The sequence below is a fragment of the Archocentrus centrarchus genome, chromosome 11 (genome assembly GCF_007364275.1).
Source record: "Archocentrus centrarchus isolate MPI-CPG fArcCen1 chromosome 11, fArcCen1, whole genome shotgun sequence".
Classification (NCBI taxonomy): Eukaryota; Metazoa; Chordata; class Actinopteri; order Cichliformes; family Cichlidae; genus Archocentrus; species Archocentrus centrarchus.
This window is the reverse complement of record NC_044356.1, coordinates 30,051,359-30,074,967: the sequence shown is the minus strand read 5'-3', so window position 1 is coordinate 30,074,967 and position 23,609 is coordinate 30,051,359. Positions and strand designations below refer to the sequence as shown.

General features: G+C 41.4%; 1 protein-coding gene across 1 annotated transcript in view; it reads left to right on the top strand.

Moving 5' to 3' along the window:
- Window positions 1–23,609, top strand: part of hivep3a (HIVEP zinc finger 3a) — a 46,934-nt gene that overhangs the window by 11,679 nt on the left and 11,646 nt on the right. Inside the window, exons 3-5 of the mRNA XM_030741846.1 lie at window positions 11,332–11,368; window positions 16,321–20,536; window positions 20,935–21,134. Of these exons, the coding sequence (XP_030597706.1) occupies window positions 16,709–20,536; window positions 20,935–21,134 (4,028 nt within the window). The 5' untranslated portion in view covers window positions 11,332–11,368; window positions 16,321–16,708. The remainder of the gene's footprint in view (window positions 1–11,331; window positions 11,369–16,320; window positions 20,537–20,934; window positions 21,135–23,609) is intronic.

The following is a 23,609-nucleotide window of genomic DNA, read 5'->3' as shown; positions in this document are numbered from 1 at the left end:
CCACCGCCTACAGCAGCGTTTCTCAAAGTGTGGGGTCGGGCGCAGGGTTATGACAGGTGGGGCACAAACGAAGTCATGCGGAACAAGTGTTGAACATCGGATTAATTATCACGGCAGAACAAGGAAACGTTAGCAGGTGTGTTTAGTGACTAGCGAAACTCTCCACCGTCACCATCTGCTGTGTACAGCTATCATGACGCTGCTTCGCTTCCAAGGGGGACCCCCCACACACACAGATCGCACTTCAAGATTTCATCCAGCAAAGTAGGGCTTGATGGACAAAGTCTGAGAACCACTGGCCTACGGTAACAGCAGTTTCTCCCTGCCGCTCTGTGTGTGGACAGTATAGATTCCTGAACAAGCAGGCTCTTTGGCTGGCTGCCTCAGCCCTGTCTGTTGATTCACTGTTGGTGAAATAAGAGCACATATGGCTGCTCTCTCCCTGCATTACGTCACCTTAAGATCCAAGCAGATTGGTTTGCATTTACTGCCCAGCTTGAGGAAAAAAAAAATCTCATTGTATTTGGATTGTTTGATCCAAGCTGTGCTTTTCTCCAAAAACTGCCATGCTGGTTTTTGAAATGAACCAGGCCTTAATGAGCTGGATGTACAAAAGGTCAGCAAATTATTTATTCACTTATTTATTTATTTTGACTTGGAACAAAAACAGGCTAGGATGTACTTTTGTATTCCATATCCTGCTTAACCCAGCAGACAGCCTAGCCAGATGCACCAGGCTCTACTGTGTTAGTATTGATCCATCTGAGTTATATCACATCACGCTGAGTTTGTGCCTGCTGCACGCGTTTACTCTGCTGTGAAGACTTTGCATGTGGTTGTTATCAGCTATTCACTGGTTTCCATTAGTTTCCTGATTTAGCTCTTTTCATGCGCTGATGCACTGTGCACTGTCACTGCTTTGATACTGAATGACTTGGTTTGAAACATCTTTATGGCATCTTTGCCTCAGCCACATTCATTTCTTTAAAAGCCAAGCTGCTCTCAATAGACTTTGGTGTAGAAATCTATCTATCTATCTATAGGAACATCTACTTCAACCTTTCAACCCTGTATACTGATTCTGGAGAAGACAAAAATCTGATTCAGTTATTAGAGGGAATGCACAAAGCCAAATACCAGACTGCTGCTTCATACATATGTGTTGATTTGTTTTAATTGGTTTTGCTTAGTTGGTAAGGTGAAGAGATGGGTCGGTTGTCTTTGTTATTCTAAAATGATTTTGCATGTGATTGTAAGCAGTTGGAGACATACACTGTTCAACTGAAAGTGGGATTGTGCTGCGTGTGGAGTTTATTCAGCACCATTAGACCTATAACAAAGTCCATGTCATCACTCCTGGTTTTCCATCATAATTTACTACCTCAGCTGGTATGACTGTGAAACAGGGAATAAACTTTATTTTATGTGGTTATTATTGTGAAACGTAAAATAGTCAACAGTCCCAACTTCTAGAAGCGCTGCAGACTGATTGCTCCTAAGAATTATGTCAACTGAGCAAATGCTGTCCACTGATGATGGACATGATGATGGATGTAATGCAGATAAGCACAACATCAGTCACTGCAGAAAGTTTTTTTTTTTTTCCTTCAGATTTCCAAATTTACACTTGCAACTAACCTTAAATTTTTATTATTGATTAAAATAGTTTTCTTCTATAAAATGTTTGATGTAATTTCCCATTACCCAACATATTAAAATCATAGACTGTATAAAAAAAGATGTGAAGCCAATGTGAAGGTGACCGTAGAAAAATGTCCTTTGTCTGTAACCTCATTAAATAGTTTCCTGATGAATTTATGGTCTTATTCACTAGTGTTATTGGATAATGTCATAGTCATAATTGACTGCAGTCTATAACTGAAGCAGCTTCTTTTATTTGATACGTAGATTTCCTTGTAATGTTTCAAGCGCCTTGTGGCGACTGTTGTGATTTGGCGTTATATAAATAAAACTGGATTGATTGAATATTCAGTTTACTATGTAATAAGCAGTAATTCTTCATATTTGAAAAAATGGAACTGTGAAAATATTTGGCATATTTGCATAAAATACGACCTAAATTGTTTTTTCTTCAATTAAACACATTATCATAGTTAAATAGAAAGTTAGTATAACTAGCAATAACCTGCCTTATGGGTGTTTTTTGCCAGTGGTGATGTGTTAGGAATGAAATGATGCCACATTTTTTGATGGAAATGGAAAATGATCAAACTACAGAGGGCTGAATTCAAAGACACCCTGAAAATCTAAGTGAAAAAAAGATGCAGCAGGCTAGTCCATTTTGCCAAAATTTCATTGCAGCAACTTAAAATCATACTTAGTAGTTTGGATGGTCCCCGTGTGCTTGTGTACATGCCTGATGTCGGGGCATACTCCTGATGAGGCAACAAATGGTGTCCTGGGGGAATGATCTGGATCAGGGTATCACTGAGCTCATGAACACTCTGAGGTGCAACCTGGCAGCGTCGCATGGACTGAAACAAAATGCCCCAGAGGTGTTCTATTGGATTTAGGTCAGGTGAGCGTGGGGGCCAGTCAATGGTATCAATTCATCCTCCAGGAACTGCCTACATATTCTCGGCACATGAGGACCCACTGCACCACCGTAGGGTCTGACAGTGGGTCCAAGGATTTCATCCCGATACTTAATGGCAGTCAGGGTGCCGTTGCCATAGATATGCCTACCCAGACCATCACTGACCCACCACCAAACCAGTCATGCTGAATGGTGTTACAGGCAGCATATCATTCTCCATGGCTTCTCCAGACCCTTTCACATCTGTTACATGTGCTCAGGGAAAATCTGCTCAGGTGTGTTGAAGCAGAGACATATCTAAAACCTGCAGGACACCAGACCTTGAGGCTTGGATTTGAGGATCCCTGCACTAGAGGATGTTGGACCCTGAGGCCACCCTCATGAAGTCTTTCTGATTGTTTGGTCAGAGACATTCACACCCGTGGGCTTATTTTGTGGGGCTCTAGCAGTGCTGATCCTGTTCCTCCTTGCACAAAGGAGCAGATACTGGTCCTGCTGATGGTTTAAGGACCTTCTATGGGCCTGTTTCCTGTAATCTCCTCTATGCTCTTGAGACTGTGCTGGGAGACGCAGCAAACCTTCTGGCAATGGCACGTATTGATATGGCATCCCGGAGGAGTTGGACTACCTGTTCAGCCTCTGTAGGGTGCAGATATCGCCACATACCAGTAGTGACACTGACCCTAGCCAAATGCAAAACTAGTGAAAAAACAGTCAGAAAAGACAAGGAGGGAAAAATGTCAGTGTCCTCCACCTGTAAAACCATTCCTGTTTTGGGAGTTGTCTCATTGTTCCCCCTCTAGTGCACCTGTTCTTAATTTAATTAACACTAAAACAGCTGAAACTGATTAACAACCCCCTCTGTAATGAACTGACCAGATCAATATCCCAGAAGTTTAACTGACTTGATGCTGAACTCTGATTTAAAAAGTGTGCCTTTAATTCTTTTTGAGCAGTGAAGTAATATTCGAATTTTTACACAAACAGTCAGCTAGCTATAGGCATTATGGGGTACAATGTAAATTTAATATTTTTGATCTCTGCAGACTACAACATGCTTGTCTTATAGCAGGCGCCCCAGCTGGGACTTTCCCATTGAATTGTGAGGGGTAAGAAAGCAAAAGAGTTACACTGTTACTTTAATATTGTATATTTATATATGTATATATGTATGTATGTGTGTGTGTATATATATATATATTATATATATATTATATATATATATATATATATTATATATATATTATATATATATTATATATATATTATATATATATAGATTATATATATATTATATATATTATATATATATATATATATATATATATATATATATATATATATATATATATATATAATATAGGAGCAAAATGTGAAGACTCCTTTTCATTCAGAAAATGCTCAGCAGACAGAATGAATCCTACTTACTTGCTTTGTGTCCACATAAAATGATTCACACAGCCTCATGAGATGTAGGCTTCCTTATTTGACTGCAGGTGTAGCCTTTAGCAGTATGCCTTTGTTGTCACGATGGCGATGAGGGTATGCAAACAGTGTCACAGTTTCAGTCAGCAGCCAAACCAAAACCCACATTCACACCCTGAAGCCAAAAACTCTTGCAGAAACAGCTTAACTTAGATGTGGGGACAAATATAGCAGGCAGCTGGTCATTCTACCTATAATTAGCATTTCCTGTCTCCGTTTTCAACTTGTTTTCTCATCACTTGCACAATACCTCCCATTTTTTGTGCCAAACTCCTTGTTCCTGATTTGGTTTGCTGCTGCTCTAAATCTGATTTCCTAACTTTTCTGTAAATGAGCCTTTTGTCACTGGGCTTCTGCAAATATTAACACAACGCATTTTTATAGAGAGCTGACCCTTTAGCTGTATGATATACATTGAGGTTAATGAAGTTAACAGAGCAAAAAATCCTGGTTATTTTAGTCCTTTCCTCTGCTGTTTTTAAAATGTAAGACCACAAAGTACTGACTTTTATTAAAAAGCACTGATGACCAGGGAAGTGCTGCAGCATCAGTCAGTCTGACACAGCTTCCAGCAGCCTGTAAGCAGGGTTTTTCCTGGCTCTAAATAGGGCAGTGGTGGTGGACCACCCATATAGATCAGCGTGCACTGCATGATTGAACAAAACTGTTAAGGGAATGGTTAACACTATGGTGGTCCATGCTGCTCATCTGTCAGTGCAAATCATCTTTGTGTAGACTTTGACATGGATAAGGAAGTAAAACAAAATGCATGTACTTAACAGTAATGTCATTATAAGCTTCAGTAAAAAGAAATCAGAAAACATTGTTGACAAAACAGAAAAGATGGGGAAAAAGGATGAAAAAATGATTGATAACTGCTAGAAGACACTACAACAATTACTTCATGAAAACATCTCAAGAATGGTGACACATTGAAGGTCTCTGTCAGACAGTTACATTAAAATACATAGTTATAGTTTCTCAGGCTGACAAGCTGCTGTTCACGAGGTCACTGAAGTATTGATTTGATGTGTTTTAAAGTACGATGGTTTGTTTCCATTTATAATTGGTTTACATCATGTGCGTGCTTTCCGAAATCTCTGTTGGTACTTTTGAACAGCAGAAATGACCTCAGGCTATCCACTGGTTTGACATTTGGGGAAATTTGGCCTACAGGATTTGCTTTCTAGCTGAGAGTTACATAACTGCAAAGTCCCCATTGCAATTCCAGCTCGTGACCTCTGTTGCATGCAATGCTCCACGCTTACTTCCCTTGTTTCCTCTGAAAGTTTTCCACTATCTTAATAATTGGCTGTTCCAGCTAAGGGTCGCCACAGCAGATCATCTGCCTCCACCTGGGTCTTGACCAATTTGACATTCTGATTTTCTGAATTATTCTCATTTACATATTGATTTGGCAAAAATTTGGCTGAGTGTCCTTGACAGAACCCTCCCCATTTACTCAGATTTGGGGCTGGCATGAGAAGTACTCAAGCTCATGGCCTTCCCTATTGCTGGGTTTACTTTTCTTAATGTTATTGCCATAGTAGCACGTTAGCAAAAAGAGCAAAACTGACAAACAAAAGCAAGAAATTCAATAAAACAGTCAATAAATACTTGGCTTATCAAAATACATCATAGGTCATTGTGTGTGAATCTGAAGAATGTATGTATTACAGTCATGTTGCTGTGGCGTAAAGTAAAACTCTTAATTGTTGCTCCTTGAGTACAGAAATGTGCCTCACTGGTACATAAAGCCACATTTGTACACACGTGGAATTATTGGAACATTTGGAAGTAGAGTCTAAACCAGCACCACCCACCACAGCTGAGCTCTGCACAACATCTGTCAACGTGGTCTGCTGTTGAGAAGTCATGTCGTACAGCAAGCGGAGTTCTTTTTTGGAGCTTGGATGGCCATTTATCTCCATGGACTCTTTACTCTGTGGCAATGCAACCTAACCTGTGTTGGTCACATGGCTGTTTTCTTTGGCCATCAGGGCAGTTTGAGGTTGAGAGGTGCATCTGTTTCCCTTCTGCTTGGCGGGTGTTTGGTGGAGGGGGGAATCTCTGGTCTATCTGTGGCTGACTGTCTGAGGGGAGGCACAGGGAGCTTGTGGTACTTAGGATTTATTGGTTGGGTTTACATACACATGCACACGCAAACTTGTGCAAAAGAGTCACATCAGCCTTCTAGATCCACACACAGTGTAATGCCAGGTAGACTGTACTGTCATCTTTACTGTCTATACTCTAAGCTCATACAGACGTGCTTTACATCAAATATGCAGTACAATGTTAAACTGTCTGTGATAATGCATTTCAGAGATCATTATCTACCACAGACTAACTCTGTAAAGACCACCCTGTACTGTGGCAGACAGTGGCAGTGATAGATTCTGCTGTCTGTGGTGTTTAAGGGCCATGTGTGAAGCCCTGAGCTGCTGGGTTTCTAAGGAGCACCCTGCCTGTGTTTTCTCTCTAGTGACAGGTGGCACAGTGCCTCGAAACTCTCTCTATGACTCTGCAGGATGGAGCCAGCACTGACCCAAGCTTGGGTGGTGCTACTGACAGTCTACCCCCAAACAACAAGGGCTATACCAATATATGTATTTGCCAATACTGGCCTTTTAGGTAAAATCAGATATCGATCAGCCACTATCATCCTCCTCCAGTTTGATGGTGGTTCAGACCTGACTACAAGTCAGTCAGACGTCTAAGCAGAGCACAGACCAGTTTTTCTCCTTTTAAAGATGTGACTGCATGAAATGTAAAAGTTCTCCCTTGTAATGACAGAGATTTTTTTTTAAATTGAAATCTGCACTTCCCTTCATGTCTTCTTTTGTATTGTTAAGCTCATTGTTTTTACAGACGCCAACTTTACAGTTTGGTTTGAGTACAAGGCTCTCAAGTTTGTTCAGAGATGCCGGAGTGGCAAAAACCAAATAAGCCTATAGATATTGTCAGCGGAGAATCTGGAAGCTGGAAAAAGTGTGAATTTTGTGTCAAATGAATAATTGTTTTAGGTTTCACATTGGAAACTTGACAGCATTACTGTCAGAAGGAGAGTTCAGTCAGGACCACTACAGTCAAAAGAAAGTTATTTTCAAGTACAGTCAGTTATATTTGGCAGCATGGCTCTGTTATGTTCAGCAGCATCATCAAGGACAAAACAGACCCCAGAGCAGGCATCACTGACAGATAAGGTATTCATCAAGTCAGATACAGTATAAAAGGAGGAGCTGGGGTAAAGGGGGGTTGCAGAGCAGCCTGCAGGGGCAGCAACTGTGGGAATGCTAAAGCAAGTTAAATAGCATGCCCTGTGTACCATTTGCCAAATGGATATGTAGAAGGGTATCTGCTCAGCTATCAGCTCATTTGGGCTGATGAGATCAGCTTGGGATTACAATTGAGTTTGATTTCATGGCCTGCCTCAACCTTTCAACACCGAACGTGTTGTTGCTGACTCAACATATTTTAAATCTCCCACCATTCGCACACTTCCGGCAACAATTACTGTAATAATCCTATATTGGGTGTCAAGCGCAATTTCTCAGCTTTCAGGAACTGTTTGAATTTTTCCGCTAGGACAAACTGTCGCGTAATTACAGCAGTTCAAAGTGTGCTTACACAGACGTGTCAGCGGTGATATGCTCTGTGTTAAAGGCTGTTTGAAGATGTAAAATGAATATGTAAGACTTTAATGTAAAGCTGTGTTGAGACGGGGGGAAATGCTTGACCTGTTTTAAGGGTAATCTTCCATAAACTGGGACTTTTACAACAAACCCTTCAACACAAAAGCCATTGTTGTTGTTGGTGGTGGTAAATGAAAAGTTGGCTTAAGCAGAATCTCCTGTTGGGGGTTATAATACAGAAAATCATAAAATAACAATACAAACAAAACTCCTCCCTTTCCCCCCCCTTAAAATTACATAAGACCATTTTGCAAATAAAATGCTGACTAAACTGAAATTAACCAGATGTATTCAAAGCATCTGCATCTTCAAAAATAGCCCTTTTTTTTTTTCCTGTTCAGCCACTGCTAAATGTTAATGTATTGTATAGCTTGGGGTACAAAAATGAATCCACAGCGTTCAGTTTAGGGGAAAAGAGGACAGCAGTGTGAAACCTTATCTTTTAGTTTCCATCCCTTTCCCGTCCAACATTCCTAGCAGACAGAAAAAAGTCCTGTTGAGGAAGTGTGTTTGGAAGCATGATGTTCAAACTGTGACAAGGCCATGCAGACGAGCCCCAGCTGCACAGACGGCAACGTCCCCTGTGAATGAGCTTGACACTGGCAGCTCTGTCACCTCCACAAAGCCAGACAGTAAAGCAAGAGCCAATGTTCGTCCTCATGTCATACTCTGGTGATATGACAACAAACTCTGAAACCAATAATCGCGTGGATTTTTCATCAGATTCAGGCCTCTGTAAACATTTGTCATAAACAGGAAGGTTAAAATAACAAAAATGTCCTCAATCGTACTGCGTGAAAGATTAATGTTCAGCATTTTACATATGCTGCCATTTGCTCTGAGAAACTGGGAACATCCAAAATGTTAACTCTGCGGCTTGCAGACTTGTTCTCTTATGTGCCACTACAAAACCTTTGCTCTGGGTTACTTTGACAATATGCATAAACATGTATTAAATCTCATATTAGGTAAGCGGTATAAAAAATGTGTTTTATGTAACCTAACTTTAAATCCAAAACCAGCACTTAATCCTCAACTTTACCTCTGATGTAATAAGGCTTTCTTCCTGATCACTGCTATTAACCACTGAATATGTTAGGAATTGTTAAAACCACTTAGAAAATGTATTGTGATAATAGATTTCTTCTTGGATGGAATCCAAGTTTCCATCCAAATTTTAAAATTTGGATGGAAAATAAATTTGCATTTCCATCCAGTACTGGTACGAGGATATTAGTCATGCAAAGAAAAACATGTCTGATGGCATTATTTATTCAAATCATTGCCATAGAACACAAACTGTACAGTCACATGAAAAAGTTTTCACAGGCCTCTATGAAAAACTAGGTGCACCCCATGATTTAATAGCTTTTAAAAACCACCTGTAGCAGCCGTAACTTGAAGTAATTTTCTGTATGGCTTTATGGGTCTCACATCATTGTGGTGGAATTTTGGTCATATTGAGGTCTGTCTTTGACTGGGTCACTGCAAGACCTTGATTCTTGTCTTTTTCAGCCATTCTGAGATGTTGCTCTTGGATTTTTTTGGTAATTTCACTGAGCAGCATGCACTTTTTCACATGACTGTGTAAAAAAAAAAAAAAAAAAAAAAATAGCCACCATGATTCCCCCCAACGATTTAAGGTTAAGGTTAATTTATTCTCTCATAAGAGAAAATAATGTTGGCTCAGGAAACGTAGATCATTAGATCAGATAATACTGGTTGTTACAATTTAAAAAAGAAAAAAAAAACAGACATAAATAAGGATGCTGTTGTGCAACATCAAAGTCAATCTACTGCTCTGTCAGTCATGCATGAGTTGTTTTATTATAGGTTTCAACGACAGAGGAACAACTAACAATTATACTTATATAAGGGGACCCTGTACCACCTTCCAGAATATATTAGCATGCACTCAGAGGTCAATACATGGAAAAGGTCTGCTAAAATCCTGTTAGCGTGCTGAACGGTGGATTGTTGAAAAATATCCCACTGAATAAAACGTTAAGTTCATTTTGTAAATTTTGATCATTGTAAAGGAGGATTATCCAGCGTGTTCACTGGCTAACAACTATCCGGTGAGCATGCGATTTGTCAGATCCACTCCCCGCTCAGCACATCTGGTTTCAGAACCCCTTGGTGGTGACAGCAAAATCTCTCATGTTGAGGCTTCATAACAAGGACCTCACTAACCAATGCCGCAGTGGCTACAACGATCTTTTATACTATCTATGCACCTAAAGCAGCCTTGCACTGCCTTACAATATAAAGCGCCTTGAGGCAACAGTTTGTTGTGATTTGGCGCTATAGAAACCAAATACAACTGAACTGAATTGTAAACATGTTTAATTCTCCTTTTAAAGTTGGACATTTTAACACGGGGGGTTAAAGGGTCTGACTGTTTTCAATTGTCCGTTTTTCTTGGCAGTGTGTGACTGCTTTTGTTTTTTTTTTTACTTTGGAGTGATTAAATCACTGAAGTCATTTTTTGACTTTTATTCATTTATGTTGGCTGTTTTTATGCTCCATCCAAAATGGAAATGGGTAAAAGGTAAAGGAAAAATAGTCCTATTAAAAGCTGCTTTACTGTTTGTATTTTAAGGTGAGATAATAGGGTTTCAGATACTTTATGAGCAAGAATAAAATTGTCTCCTTGCAGCCTTATTGCAGAAATGTCTGTATGAGAGCAGACACATCATCACATCATTTTCAAGTCTGGAGCCCTGCAGTCACAAGGTTTCTCTGTTGCTTGGTGCAGGATGGACACCCCGGGCTCTCCTCCATTCCTATCAGCTTCCCCTTTTTTACGCCTGACCAGATGAGCAGCTCACTGCCTGCCTTCATCCTGTCGGCTGGTATTCCCTCAATGCTCCACCTGTCTGCGAGCTTTCAGCCTGCTGAAAAAAAAGAAAAAAAAAATCAGATGGTGGAGGGAGGGGAGGGGAGTGGGGGGGGGGGCAGATCCGTGGCATAAAAGAGTGATGTCAGAGTTGCCTGGACCCATGTCAGCCAGACCCCTGGCAGGAGCACTGTGGACATTTCCCAGAGCTGCTCTTAAAAGCTGGATCCTTGTTCCTTTTTTCCCCTTATATTTTTCCCATGTTTTCTCAACATGCAGCATCAGTATCTCGCTGTACCTTTGCTGGAAAAATGAGATCTGAATGACGAGCCTGTCTTTTAAAAAATGTGATGTAAGCCCCCTTCACCTCCTCTCCTGGTCAAATTAAAACACCGAGCACTCACCCTGCTCTTTTACCTCTCACTTTGCCAGCTGTGCAGCAGAAACTGCTGCCAAAAGAAACACAAGCTTACGTCAACTTCAATATAAGGAGCTACTGCTTCACACGGAGCCAAAAGAGAGACACCGAAATGTGGGAGGGGGTGTATCAAAGAGGTGGAGAGGGACAGAGAGAGAGCGTGTCCCCTCCTTCTCATTCATACGCATAATATACTCAGCTACCTGTTTGTCAGCCCAGTGCACGTAGAGTGGAGACTCGATTACCTCTCTCTCCCTCTCTCTTCAGCGTAACTCTCATTCATCCTTTCTCTCTCTCTCTCCTTCTCTTCGTGTCTCTCTGCTCTTCCTGTTTCCAGTCATTCAGAATCGGAGGACAACACCACCTGCGACCAGGTAAAAAAAAAAGAAAAAAAAAAGAAGCCATTGATATCCCTTTTGTCATCTGCAGTGATCTTGATGTATGAGGTGTGTGACGTGATGTGGGAACTGGGGAGGGAGGGTGGGGGGGATTCTTCATTCATGTCTTTGTTATTGCAAAATGCTGTTACACGAGTGAGCCAGCGAGAGGTAGAGAAACACAAGAATCATTTGTGTCATTGTGTTTCAAGACATTTGAAAGCAGCTGAATGTTTTTTGGGTCTTTTTGTGCAATTTTAATACAAGCAGACAGCTTCTGTAGAGAGAGAGTGTGTGTGTGTGTGTGTGTGTGTGTGTGTGTGTGTGTGTCTGTGTGAATGAAGGAGAGAGCGCATATAGTGAGTGGTCCGTGGGCTGTGTAGGTATTAAAGCTCAGAGCTCTAACTAGGAGTGAATGAGCTCCCTGTGTTGTGCATCTAGCCGCCTATGCTTGGCATGTCGTCCATGTGGACCTGTCGGAGCATTCCCAAAGTGCACACACACACACACACACTCAAAGGGAGAAAGGGAACGCTGTGTATCCACCGAGGGCTCTCCTCTGTCCCTGGAGAGTACTGTTTTTAGGCTGCTGATGAAGCTGTGCTGTTGGACACAACAGCGTTGCTAATGCTCAGCTGACATCACAGTGGAAAGACAACAACAAATGAATGCATTGAGGGTCACACGAGTCTGCAAGACTCCAAATTTGTATCGCATTTCATTAAGAAACTGTTCATGAAAGTGCTTCTCATCTCTACAATAGGATGCTTTGAATGTCCCTGTTTCAGATTTGAAACCAATTATATTTTAACACAAATCATCTGCAGTAATGCACCATTGGTAGTCAGAATATAGCTTTTTTTTAGGTTGAAGAAAAAGCGCCTATATATATATATATATATATATATATATATATATATATATATATATATATATATATATATATATATATATATATATATATATATATATATATATATATATATATATAAATATAAATTTTTTGGGTGATGTGTTTCTTTATCATCCCACTGTATGCATTTGCCTTTATGATTCATCTTGAAAGAATGGAGGAGTATCAGTGTAGCCCCAATTCAAGACTCCCAAACTATTGATTTTTTTTATTTATTTATTTTTTCTAGATGTGCGCCTCTCCAAAAAGCAGTAGCTTCTGGGAGGGAGGCACCTCGCCTGCCTCCTTCCCTCTCTCTCTGTAGTCAGTGAGGATGCTGGAAGATAAATTTAGCCCTCCAGCTCTCCTTCCATCTGCTACCACATGGTTTAGGGCCGTTACCATAGGAACCACCGCTGGGTGCCCATTAGTGTGAGAAGGGGAAATTGACAAGATTTTTAAAAGCCATTTATACAATATTCTCTTTCTTTGTGTGTGATGGACGCAGCATTTGACTTTTTTGTTTTAGTTTTTCTTTATTTTCTCTAATGTGATGTGTTGCGTTTCAGTGTCTCATGATTTTGAGCACTCTCTGCAGACTGTAACTGTTACTGTATGCCCACTCAGCGCTGCAACCATTTTATAAACATGAGAAAATGATATTTCATATTGTGCCAGTGTAGCTTTTTCAGGTGTGCAGTGCACTAATTGGCTTGCATTATATATTTCTTTTATCACTGCCTTCTGAGAACAGCTTTTCCTCCTTTTGTCACTATATGCTTGGACTCAACACGTAACTGGAACAAAGCCACGGATTGTGTAAGAGTAGAAAAGACCTATCATTTTTTTTTTTAGAAATCATATCGGGCTGTATTTAAAATAGTACATTGTTCTTTCTAAATCCTGGCACCTACATTACCTTTTGCACATTATGATGTGTTCTGTTAGCAGAGCCTACTGGAACTTTGAGCTTCAGAGATTTGGTAAATGTACTGCCCCAAGGAGACTTTGAAAACTGAGACTCAATTTTTGATACAAACATACACAATATTGTGTCCTGGTTGGTTCTGTATACCCCTGTAATGGTTATCTAAATCATATGCTAATTAGCCATGTGCTTTTGCTAGTTAACTGCTATGCTGTCAAAATTGGCTAAAAATTATATTTGATTATTAGTTTAAAATAATCCACACGTAAATGGACCAGCTCGTTGTCACACCCCTACCACCCCCATCAGGCCTAAGCATTGGGGAGTTTTCTATTTTTAATATGTTTTTTTAGATACAAGCTACAGTTCTTAATGCTATATTCACATTAAGGAAAACAGTGGTTGACAGCACGACCAAAATGATTACAGCCATGTGCAATGAACTGTTGCCCTTGAAAGACGGGGACCAGATAGCCGCCCACTCACAGTCAGTCATCGTCTTCACTCAACTTTGGCGGAATAAAACGGCAATAAGATGGAGTCTGTCTGCTGTCAGTCTGAATGGGGTCAAGTTGGCATTTACATGCAATCTGTTTATCATATGATGATATGGCAATTAACTATGACAAATCGACAAAAATCTCAAATCTGTTGCTGTCTACATACACAGAAATTCACAATAAACAGAATTTTCATGAACTACCTACATTTAGAGTCCAGCCAGAAATTCTTTCACAAATAGTGATGTAGTTGCTGCAGGACAGTGATTTAACTGCAAAATGACCCAGTCACTCAGCAGCCCTGCTCCTATATAGGAATCTAACCAGAATACAACCAGTTGGCAACCAGCTGAGTTGAGTCCCTTATTGCAGGGACACATTATTGCACTCATTGGTGCAGACTGATTGATGGCAGTGTGTTGGCAATCGGTGTGCATTTATGAATTAAACAACAGTTATTTGCAAACCTTTGCCAATCTGTCTGAGCGTGATTACAGTCAGTCTGAGTTGGGCCATGATTATTTCAAGACAGGTTGCCTCCCACCAGGCGCTGCCTTGTGTTTTAAAGTGATCTCCAAGAGGTTGAGGGTATTGCATGCTCAGCCTGCACTGCAACTACTTGGAATCAGTTGACAAATGCAAATTCAAAAAAATATTTAGTTCACTCACCAGGCAACTACTGATTGTTTCTAGCTGCAAGAAGGTTGCCTTACTATTTTTAGTATAGTGGGACTGAGCCATTTGCCCATGTAAGTATTTTGCACATATAAATATGACCTGAAACAGTTAGTAGAATGCAAGAACTTTAAAAATAATAAAAACAAATAAGAACCAGACAAATGTTGGGACTTAACACTGTTCTGTATGTTCACCAGTTAATGTAGGTTAAACAGTTCACCTCTTTCTAAAGGATAGTGCTTCTTTAGCCCTGTGCAACGCTAGGTCTACCAGCCCTTCTAGTAAAAATCCAGCTTTGCCTATAGTGAGCCTTGTGACAGTTCATGCAGAGAGTATCAGGCTTGGAGCCAAGGACAAAGGGAAAACTGGATCTGTGCAGAGAGGGGTAGAAAGAGAATGTTTGGCTGGTTTGTGCATTCGCTGCACCTGCACTATGTGAGGTGTAAATGAACGGTCTATAGGTAACTCTGGAGCAAGTGAAAATGAGCAGATGCATTGCATTGTTTTTTAAATGTCACTAGCTGTAGGTATCAGCTCTGTGCTATTTGAAATGCTTTTCTCTTCAGTCATTGTCACCTTCATGCAGAGTATGCACATGCCCTGAATGTCTCACAGTCTGAGGTGTTATTTCTAGTTTTACAACCAAGACTCTGACTTCCCACTATGAGCTATAAACCCTGGTAGACTACCTGATTGGCCTACATTTAGCACTTACTACTCATGACAAGGGAGCTATGATCTTAATGGTCTTCTGCAAACTGAAGAAATTCTCTATCTATCTTATAATATGCTTGTTTTGTTATACAATAAAGTGATGGTTTTTTTTTAATTCATCCAGTATTGGCACATATACTCTTATCACAAGTTAAATCAAAGATGGTTGTCAACCTGTTATCAGTAATTTGGATGATATCCAGCAGCTTTGCCGTCTTCCACCAGAATGTGGGTGTAGAAACCAGCTGGTCAGTGCGTGGGATGCCTTGTTTACTGTTTCAGCATGCTGGCACAAAGTAACATTGGGAATTTTCTTCAGTATCTCCACTGAGTCACCTTTTGTATGCACTCACAGCTCGCAGCCATCCCTCGCCTCCATTTGGCTTGGCCCTTTAAAATATCTAAAATCATCAGCTAATCCGATGAAACAGGTAGAGTCCTTCACATGTGCTGCAGTGTGGTAGCACTGTACTGTAGCACAGTCTGATGATCATCATTTCGCAGTAAGCTGGGTTTGATTCTGGACAACACAATGTTGCAAGTATGCAGCATTAATTAGAGCATGTCGAGGTTGCTAGGTTCGTATGTCACATCTCTTAGTTAATCCTAGTCAAGCTAAATAACCTTCAAAAATTGCAATTACATTAACATTAAAACAGAAAAATGTGCTTTTAAGACAACAGTGTGAGTGTGAAAGAGCTTTAAGTTAATTTCCTCCTCAAGCAGTAGGATCTTATACTTCTACGATCACATGGCAGATCTGTTTTTTTTTTTTGTTTTTTTTGTTTTTTTGCTCCGTCTTGCAGCAGAAAGATCTGACCAGTTTTATGGGAGTGGGCAGTATATGTAATGTGTTGTCTCACACAGTGATATTCTGCAATTATTTTAGAAATAAGAAATCATTAAAGACTATGACCGTTTCAAATGATGTTGTTATTGGAATGTTCTAGTCACAGTTGGGTGCACATATCGCCTCTCTTGGAAAACATTAGCAGAATCATCACTTTTACTGCATGCTGATATATTTTTACAACAAAACATTACATAAACCATTCTAATTTAAAACAGCAAGCAGCCGGGGGAAAGTGAAAGATGAATGTTATGACACATAGAGTGATTATGCAACACACAAAACATAAATATCCTTATCTGGCAAGCGGAGAGGCTAGAGGGTTATCTGTTTCTCAGTGTTGAACTGTATGCACTATCCTATATAATGACTTGTTTGTTTTTGCAGATCTACATGTTGAGAATGCAGAAGAATCGTGCATTCAACTGAGCCAGCTGAGTAATAGTCTGTGTGTGTAGCTGCAAGACTGGCTGAATGCTTCATGATGGGATGCTTAATGCTAGCATGGCAGAGGACTTCCTCCACAGCACATGATATATCACAACTGCATTCTTCGATGCCACTGTTCAACATTTGATTAAAACATTCCTTTGTCAAGCAATAACAATTTGAGTAAAACAAGCAAAAATTATGAAGTGCAGTCAAGTAAAGTGGGTAATTTGATCAAATTTTTGCACGTTAAACCCATTACCCAGTTAATGGTTTGGCTTTAACTCTGTAGCCTGGCTCAGGCAGACGCATCCTACGTGTCTACCTGAGGCTGTCCTTCCATTTTATGGAGGCCTTGCATAGTCGCCTGACCACTGGGGAGCAGTCCGGAGGTCAAGAACATTCTCAAAAGGAGTCTCCGCAGCGAGGCCCGCAGCCCAAGTCTCCCTCCCAGCCTTGTCAGCAGCAGCAATCCAGCTCCCCAAAGCCCCATGGCACACTACAGCAGCCCAAACAGTCCAGAAGACAGAATCCTGAACGTAAACGTCTCAGACACCAGCGGCAGAGCATTGACTCAGATACAGCACCAGAGCATAAACAAGAGGCATCAACAGCAACAAAAGCACCTACAGCTTTGAGTTTGTCTCCAGAAGTTCCACCTTCTTCAACAGACGGCCCTACCCAGTCTAAACCAGAAACCCAGGAAGGGACTCCAAAACAGAAACGTGAGCGTAAGCCTCAGAGACCAGGGAAATATGTTTGCACTTATTGTGGCCGTGCATGTGCCAAGCCTAGTGTCTTACAGAAACATATCCGCTCCCACACAGGTGAAAGACCCTATCCCTGTGCCCCATGTGGCTTTTCTTTTAAGACCAAGAGTAACCTGTATAAACACCGCAAATCTCATACCCACCGGGTGAAGGCAGGCCTGGCACTTGGGGAGCCAAAATCTTTAGAGGAGCAGGTCACAGAGTCAGAGGAGGAAACAAGACAGCTATCATCAGCTTCTTCCCTTTCAGAAAGACAAGACAGTGGAGCCTCAATCAAGAGTCTTGAAACAGACATGGCCAAAGATTGCACTAAAGGGAACAGTGACTCTTATGCAGTGAAAAAGAGATTGGCCCTCCGTCTAAGTAGAGGAAAACGCATCCCTCAAGATTCATGTGATGAAAAGACATCATCTTTAACTTTAGGTAGTAGAGGTAGTACAGAATCTGGCTATTTTTCTCGGTCTGAAAGTACAGAGCAGTCACAGGACAGCCCCCCCAACACAAGTGCCAAAAGCTATGCTGAGATCATCCTTGGTAAATATGGACGCCTTGGACACCTACAGAGGATGTCTCGTCATCAAAACCAGCATCCTTCTGGTGAGGAGGACAAGAGCATCTCATTCACGGTACCCAAGAAACAGGTCATTGACCATATAACTAAACTTATCACCATCAACGAGGCAGTGGTGGACACCAGTAAAATTGACAGTGTAAAACCAAGACGATTCTCACTCTCCAGAAAAAACAGTTCTGAGTCTCAGAAGAGTTCAACTATAAAAGAACCACTTATTCATAGCCCCAAGGCTGGTGATGTGGGTTATAAAAGCAGTGGCTCCATCACCATGGGAGTTCCATGTGAAAAATTTCATCATCCGTCCTTAAATGTGGAGCAGCCAGCTGGCCAAACATCCACTGCCCCTTTGGTGCGAAGTCATTCAATGCCATCTGCAGCCAGTTCATTCGATACCTCCAGTAGTGGCCCCAGCAAATGCCGCCTAAGTCAGTCTTTTGATGAACGACCGCCTTCACGTCGTTATGGGATGCTAAGACGGCAGCCAGCTATTGAAATCCCACTTGGTACAGAACTTACAAAAGAGGAACATGAGGGTTCTCATTCATTTTACCTTGACAGCTTAACCACTGTGCCTGACTGTAAACAAAGTCAACCACAGCCATATGAGTGTGAGGCCTGTGGCACTGGATGCAAAGATTGGGTAGGTTATAAAAAACACAAGCAGAGCCTGTGCCTAGCACATCAACCCATCAGTGAAGTAGTAATTAGTCAAATGGAGTGCTCACAGGTAAAGAACAGTCCATTCAGAGCAGGAGCTTCAATAATGCGCAAGAGAAGAAAGGAGGAGAGTTTTGAATTTGATGATCCCTCTTCTCCTTCATTACCCTGTTCTTCCCTCTCTTCAGGCCAGTGCAAAGATGAAAGCAGTGCATCTTATGAGGACCCAAGAAAGCCTGCATTGCAAACTTGTTCAGTAATTCAACATACTAGTTCCTTTGAAAAACAAGAATCTTTGTGCAATGAGAACCCAGGCACAGAGGCAACAAAGCACTCTCCTCCTCATGAAGAATATCAACCAGTGCCTCAAAAACAACCCCAACAACATTTGGCAAAACTAGCAGCCCGAAAACTGGTCCGCCAACACAATGTGCAGGTTCCAGAAATCCTAGTGACAGAGGATTCCAACATGAGCACAGAGACTTTGGCAGAGTCAACACCCACAGCAAAACATCAAGAGAAACTAGATGAATTTCAGTGGCCACAGAGAAGCCCCTCTCTGGCACAGCTCCCTATTGAAAAACTTCCCCCAAAGAAGAAGCGGTTACGATTAGCTGAAGTTGCACAGTCTTCAGGGGAATCCAGTTTTGACTCTCTCTCCCTTCCCCGTAGCCCGAGTCAGGATAGTAGTGCGTCCTATGCATCCAGTCGCTCCACATCCTTTGAAGAGTCAAACAGACAGGACATGGAAGTGGCAACATCAACACCACTGAGGAGATCAAGAGCTCTTCACATGCTCACGGTGCCGGGGGTGCATCAGCACAGAGAGATGAGGCGCTCAGCATCTGAACAGGCACCTCATGACCCACAACCAAGTGTCCTAATGGCTGAGACCCGCAGTAAGTCTTTTGACTACAGCTGCCTATCCCCTGAGCGCTCTGCGGTTGGGTGGAGGGAAAGAAGAAAATGTCTTCTGATGAGGCACACTGCTATCACTGATCCAGATGAGGAGGAGGAATGTACTATCCCAAGTCGTAGTCCTGAACGTCTCAGCCCAAGCAGATCTTCTCAAGGAAGAAACCCAACTTCTGTACACTGCAACAGGCCCTCTTCTTCTCTATCAGGTGACACGGTTTTACGTAATCCAGTGGGACTGCAGTGCAAAGACATCTTTTCTCAGTGGAAACTTACTCAAAATATTCAGTTGATGGGCACCACAGAACTGTCCCGTCCTCATGACCAATCTGCAGCAGTAAAAGAGGAGATCCATACAGAGCCAGCCCTTGCTCAAGCACCACAGCAATATCATACACATGGACCATCAGGGGCTGCCAGAGCCCGTTATCTCCCCATGTCTACGGGGTTGAAGCTAGAGATTCCTCTACGACATGATGATTTTTCAGTAAGTCGCTCCCACATCCAGCAATCTGTCCCTCACATCACTTCCAATCTAGAAATACTGAGGCCAGTCACAGATCCAGCAGTCGCAGTGCGTCTCCAAACAGACACCCTTACCCCAGCATGTGCCATATACACAACTTTGTCCCAGTCGACCTCCCCTAGGCCCCACGAGGCAGTTAACGCTGTCTCACAAAGTGCAGGTGTCTCAACAGCTGAACAAAGACCCCACAGAAACATGAGTCCAGATCTTCAATCATGGTCTGATGATGGCCTCAGGTTATCAGGCTCAGGGGGCAACAAGCGCATGCTTTCTCCCTCAAACAGCATAGAGTTGCCTCCAGAGTCACAGCAGCAGCAGAAAAGAGTAAAAGAAGAAGAGGAGAGGGAAGTGGGTTGTTCGGACAAATCAACTGTTGAGACTTGCAAACACGAGCTCAAACAGGAGTCATGTTTAGATGCTGTTTACTCTCCAATCTCTCATGTTGCACCTTCATTCCCCAGTCTGCTGTCCAGCACCTGTAACAGCTGGTGCTATTTAAACTACATTAAACCAAACCCTTCTGCTCTGGATGAACAGAAGCCCTCAGTGTATTCATCGTGGTCTACTAGTGGCTATGACCCCAACCCACCTGGCCTCTCCAGCAAGACAGCGCTCTCTCTGCTGCACTGCAAGCAGAGGCTCAGTCCATCCATCTATACCCTGTCCCCCATGTCAGTGCAGACAGCAGAGTCAGTGGAGCAAGAGGACAACAAAAGACCCTCCTCCACAGAGGTAATTACAACACTGACCACTGATTACACCTGTCTGTCGACCTGACCATGGCTATTATTACAGAACTCAAGGAATTATACAGTGAGGCTGATCAATGTAAAAAGGACTCAGAGGTCTAAGAAAGTGTAGGCAATAAGAACAGGAGTCACTGAGGAGCTCCATATACAGTAGGAGGTGTAAAAAAGAGTGAGTTAGCTTTCCTTACCATTATTGTTATAGAATCCCATAGAAGGAGTGTCCTTAAATGACTTTGGCAACAAAATTTAAAGTGTTGAAATGAAACATGTGCTTTAACACATGTAATGAAAGACATTGTTCAATGAGAATTCCCAATTTTTGTCTCCCTGGGCATGCTGGAGCAGAGTTGGTGAATTTGCCCATGTCTCTTTCGAGTGTAGGTCTACAAAAAGCAGTCATGCTACAGAGACTGCGAGGGAGCGAAGAAAGGACAGACATCAGTAGATGACCACAGGTCAAACAGAAAGGAGGTGAAAGAGGAAGAGAAGAAGAAGGAGGAAGAGGGAGAGGGAGAGGAGGAAAAAGTCCAGTCATGCTCCAGAAATAAACAACCTCCTGAAGGCTGGATCTCTGAGAGAGGGTGAGTATGACCTTCTGATATCTCAGGAGTATCTTAGCTAATGGTGTTGGGGTTGTTACTCAAAAACAGTAATGTGTTATATATATATTACTTGCTACTTTTCTTAAAAGTAATGTAGTACGTTATGAAATTACTCATCAAAGAAAGTAACTTGTTACACTACTCATGTTACTTTTACGTTACTCTGTAACATGACTTGAAATGTCACATAATTACCAGTTAACAATATAAACCTAAGGCTACACAAATACGATTTTCTGGTCTTGTTTGTGTATGAAGACAAAACTGGCAAAACAATGTTGAAAACCAGCCCAGAGACTGAAAAACAATCACCACAGTGAGGCTGCAAGTCTGACTGCTCGTCACTACATGTGTTACCTGTTGAAGTTCGGGGTTCAGCATACACTCAGCTTTAACATCATTCTGAGTTCTTCGCTAGCTCTGTGTTAGCATGCTGTGTTGGCAACATAATGCAGTTGTTTCTGTTCTGGATGCAGTTTAGATTTTATCACTGCGCTCTTGGCCTTTTGTGCAAAGAAAATAAAAGAAATGTCCATATCTCTACTGCTTAAAAATTGTAAACCACTCTACCATTTTCCCCCTGCTCTGCACACGAACTGAAATCAGCTAAAGTGCACAGGAAGAAAAAGGCATATTTGTTTGATGTTCTTTTTTTTTCATTCCATCTGCCCGTTGTGCAGAAAACTTAGAGCCTTTGTAACACAAGTAATGGCATAATGATGACTAAATTTAGCACAATAATGCATTAGATTTCTACATTACTGACAGTGTTGTAATGTAATGTGATTACAGTAACATATTACTTTGGAACACGTTACACTCAAGACTGTCAGCTAATAACAATATATTGTTTTTATTTATACTGATGCACCACATTACTTGCAGTGCAGTAAGCATGTGTCACATACTGTTCTGTGTTCTGGAAACTGTTGTCCATTACGTTGGACAGGCTAAGGGTTGGCTGGCTGCACCAACAGAGTCCATCTGTTGAAGGACTGAAGCCAGGAAACTACCTAGCTTCCTCTGCTCCTGCAGAGATTCATTTACACCAGCCATCAGAGCCATTCACATGGACCAGCAGTACATTGTTGGCTGTGTGCGCTGGTGTAACACGGACATTGTGTACAGACTCGGCATTAGTCATTAAAGAAAACCTGCCTTACAAAACGAATGGAAAACAGACAAATGCTAAACAAAGAAAATGGCCTAGGAATATGCTGGAAAAATGTGGAACAAAGGATCTGATTTTTTTTTTTTTAAATTTATGGTTAGTTTGGAGCACTTGCTTTTCTTTTATTAAGAACTGAGTACAGTCCATGTGGAGGTTAATACAGTGCGTATACTGTGTTTCTTAATGAAAACACACCTACAAATATTAAGAATTAATTAATGGTTGACTATATTTTTGTTTTATTAACTCTCTGAGGTCTATGCCATCATTTGCGGTAGCCCTAGCTGTAACCTTGTATTTTGCAGGAAAGCAAAACAGATATTTTGTTGAGGAACATTATTCAGAAAATGTTGGACAATTTATAGCAGATTAGTGGATTTCTGCCCATCTTTAATTGTGATAAATTGTGCTTCTCTAAGATGGACCTTTGGTACACAGTCATGTTGCTGACTTATTGCCAATTAACCCAATTAGTTGCACATTATTCCTCCAGCTGTTTCTTCTTCTTTTTCATTCTGTTTCTATTTATGTTTTGCACATCAACCTGACTTTTTGGAATCGGGGTTGTAGAACCAGCAACCCTATAGCCATCCTGTCTGGAAAAAGAAAAAAAAAAAAAAAAATCAATTATCAAAACAGTTCTAAGTCTCTGCTCATGACCCAGCCTTCAGTTCAATTCAGTTCACTTCAGTTCAGTTCAAATCAATTAAACTTTATTTATATAGCGCCAAATCACAACAAGACTCACCTCAGGGCATTTTATGCTGTAAAGTAAAGACTCTACAATAATACAGAGAAAACCCCAACAATCAGATGACGCCCTATGAGCAAGCACTTGGCAACAGTGGGAAGGAAAAACTTCCTTTTAACAGGAAGAAACCTGCAGCAGAACCAGGCTCAGGAAGGGGCAGCCATCTGCTGTGACCGGTCTTGGGTGAGAGGAGGGAGACCGGACAAAAGACATGCTATGGAAGAGAGCCAGAGATTAATAATAGAAGAAGAAGAAGAAGAAACAGCCTTTATTGTCCCACAGAGGGGAAATTTGGGTGTAATTTACTCATAACTTATGAGTAAATGCAGAGTGGAGTATAAACATATTGAGAGTGAAAAGAGGTGAATGAAGAAGAAACACTTGGTATATCATGGGAACCCCCCAGCAGCTTAGGCCAATTGCAGTGTAACTAATGGAGGGTTAAGGGTCACCTGATCCAGCCCTAACTATAAGCTTTTCCTCTCCAGCTTACGGGTTATCTGCTTTAAGCTGTGCATTTGTGAGTTATACC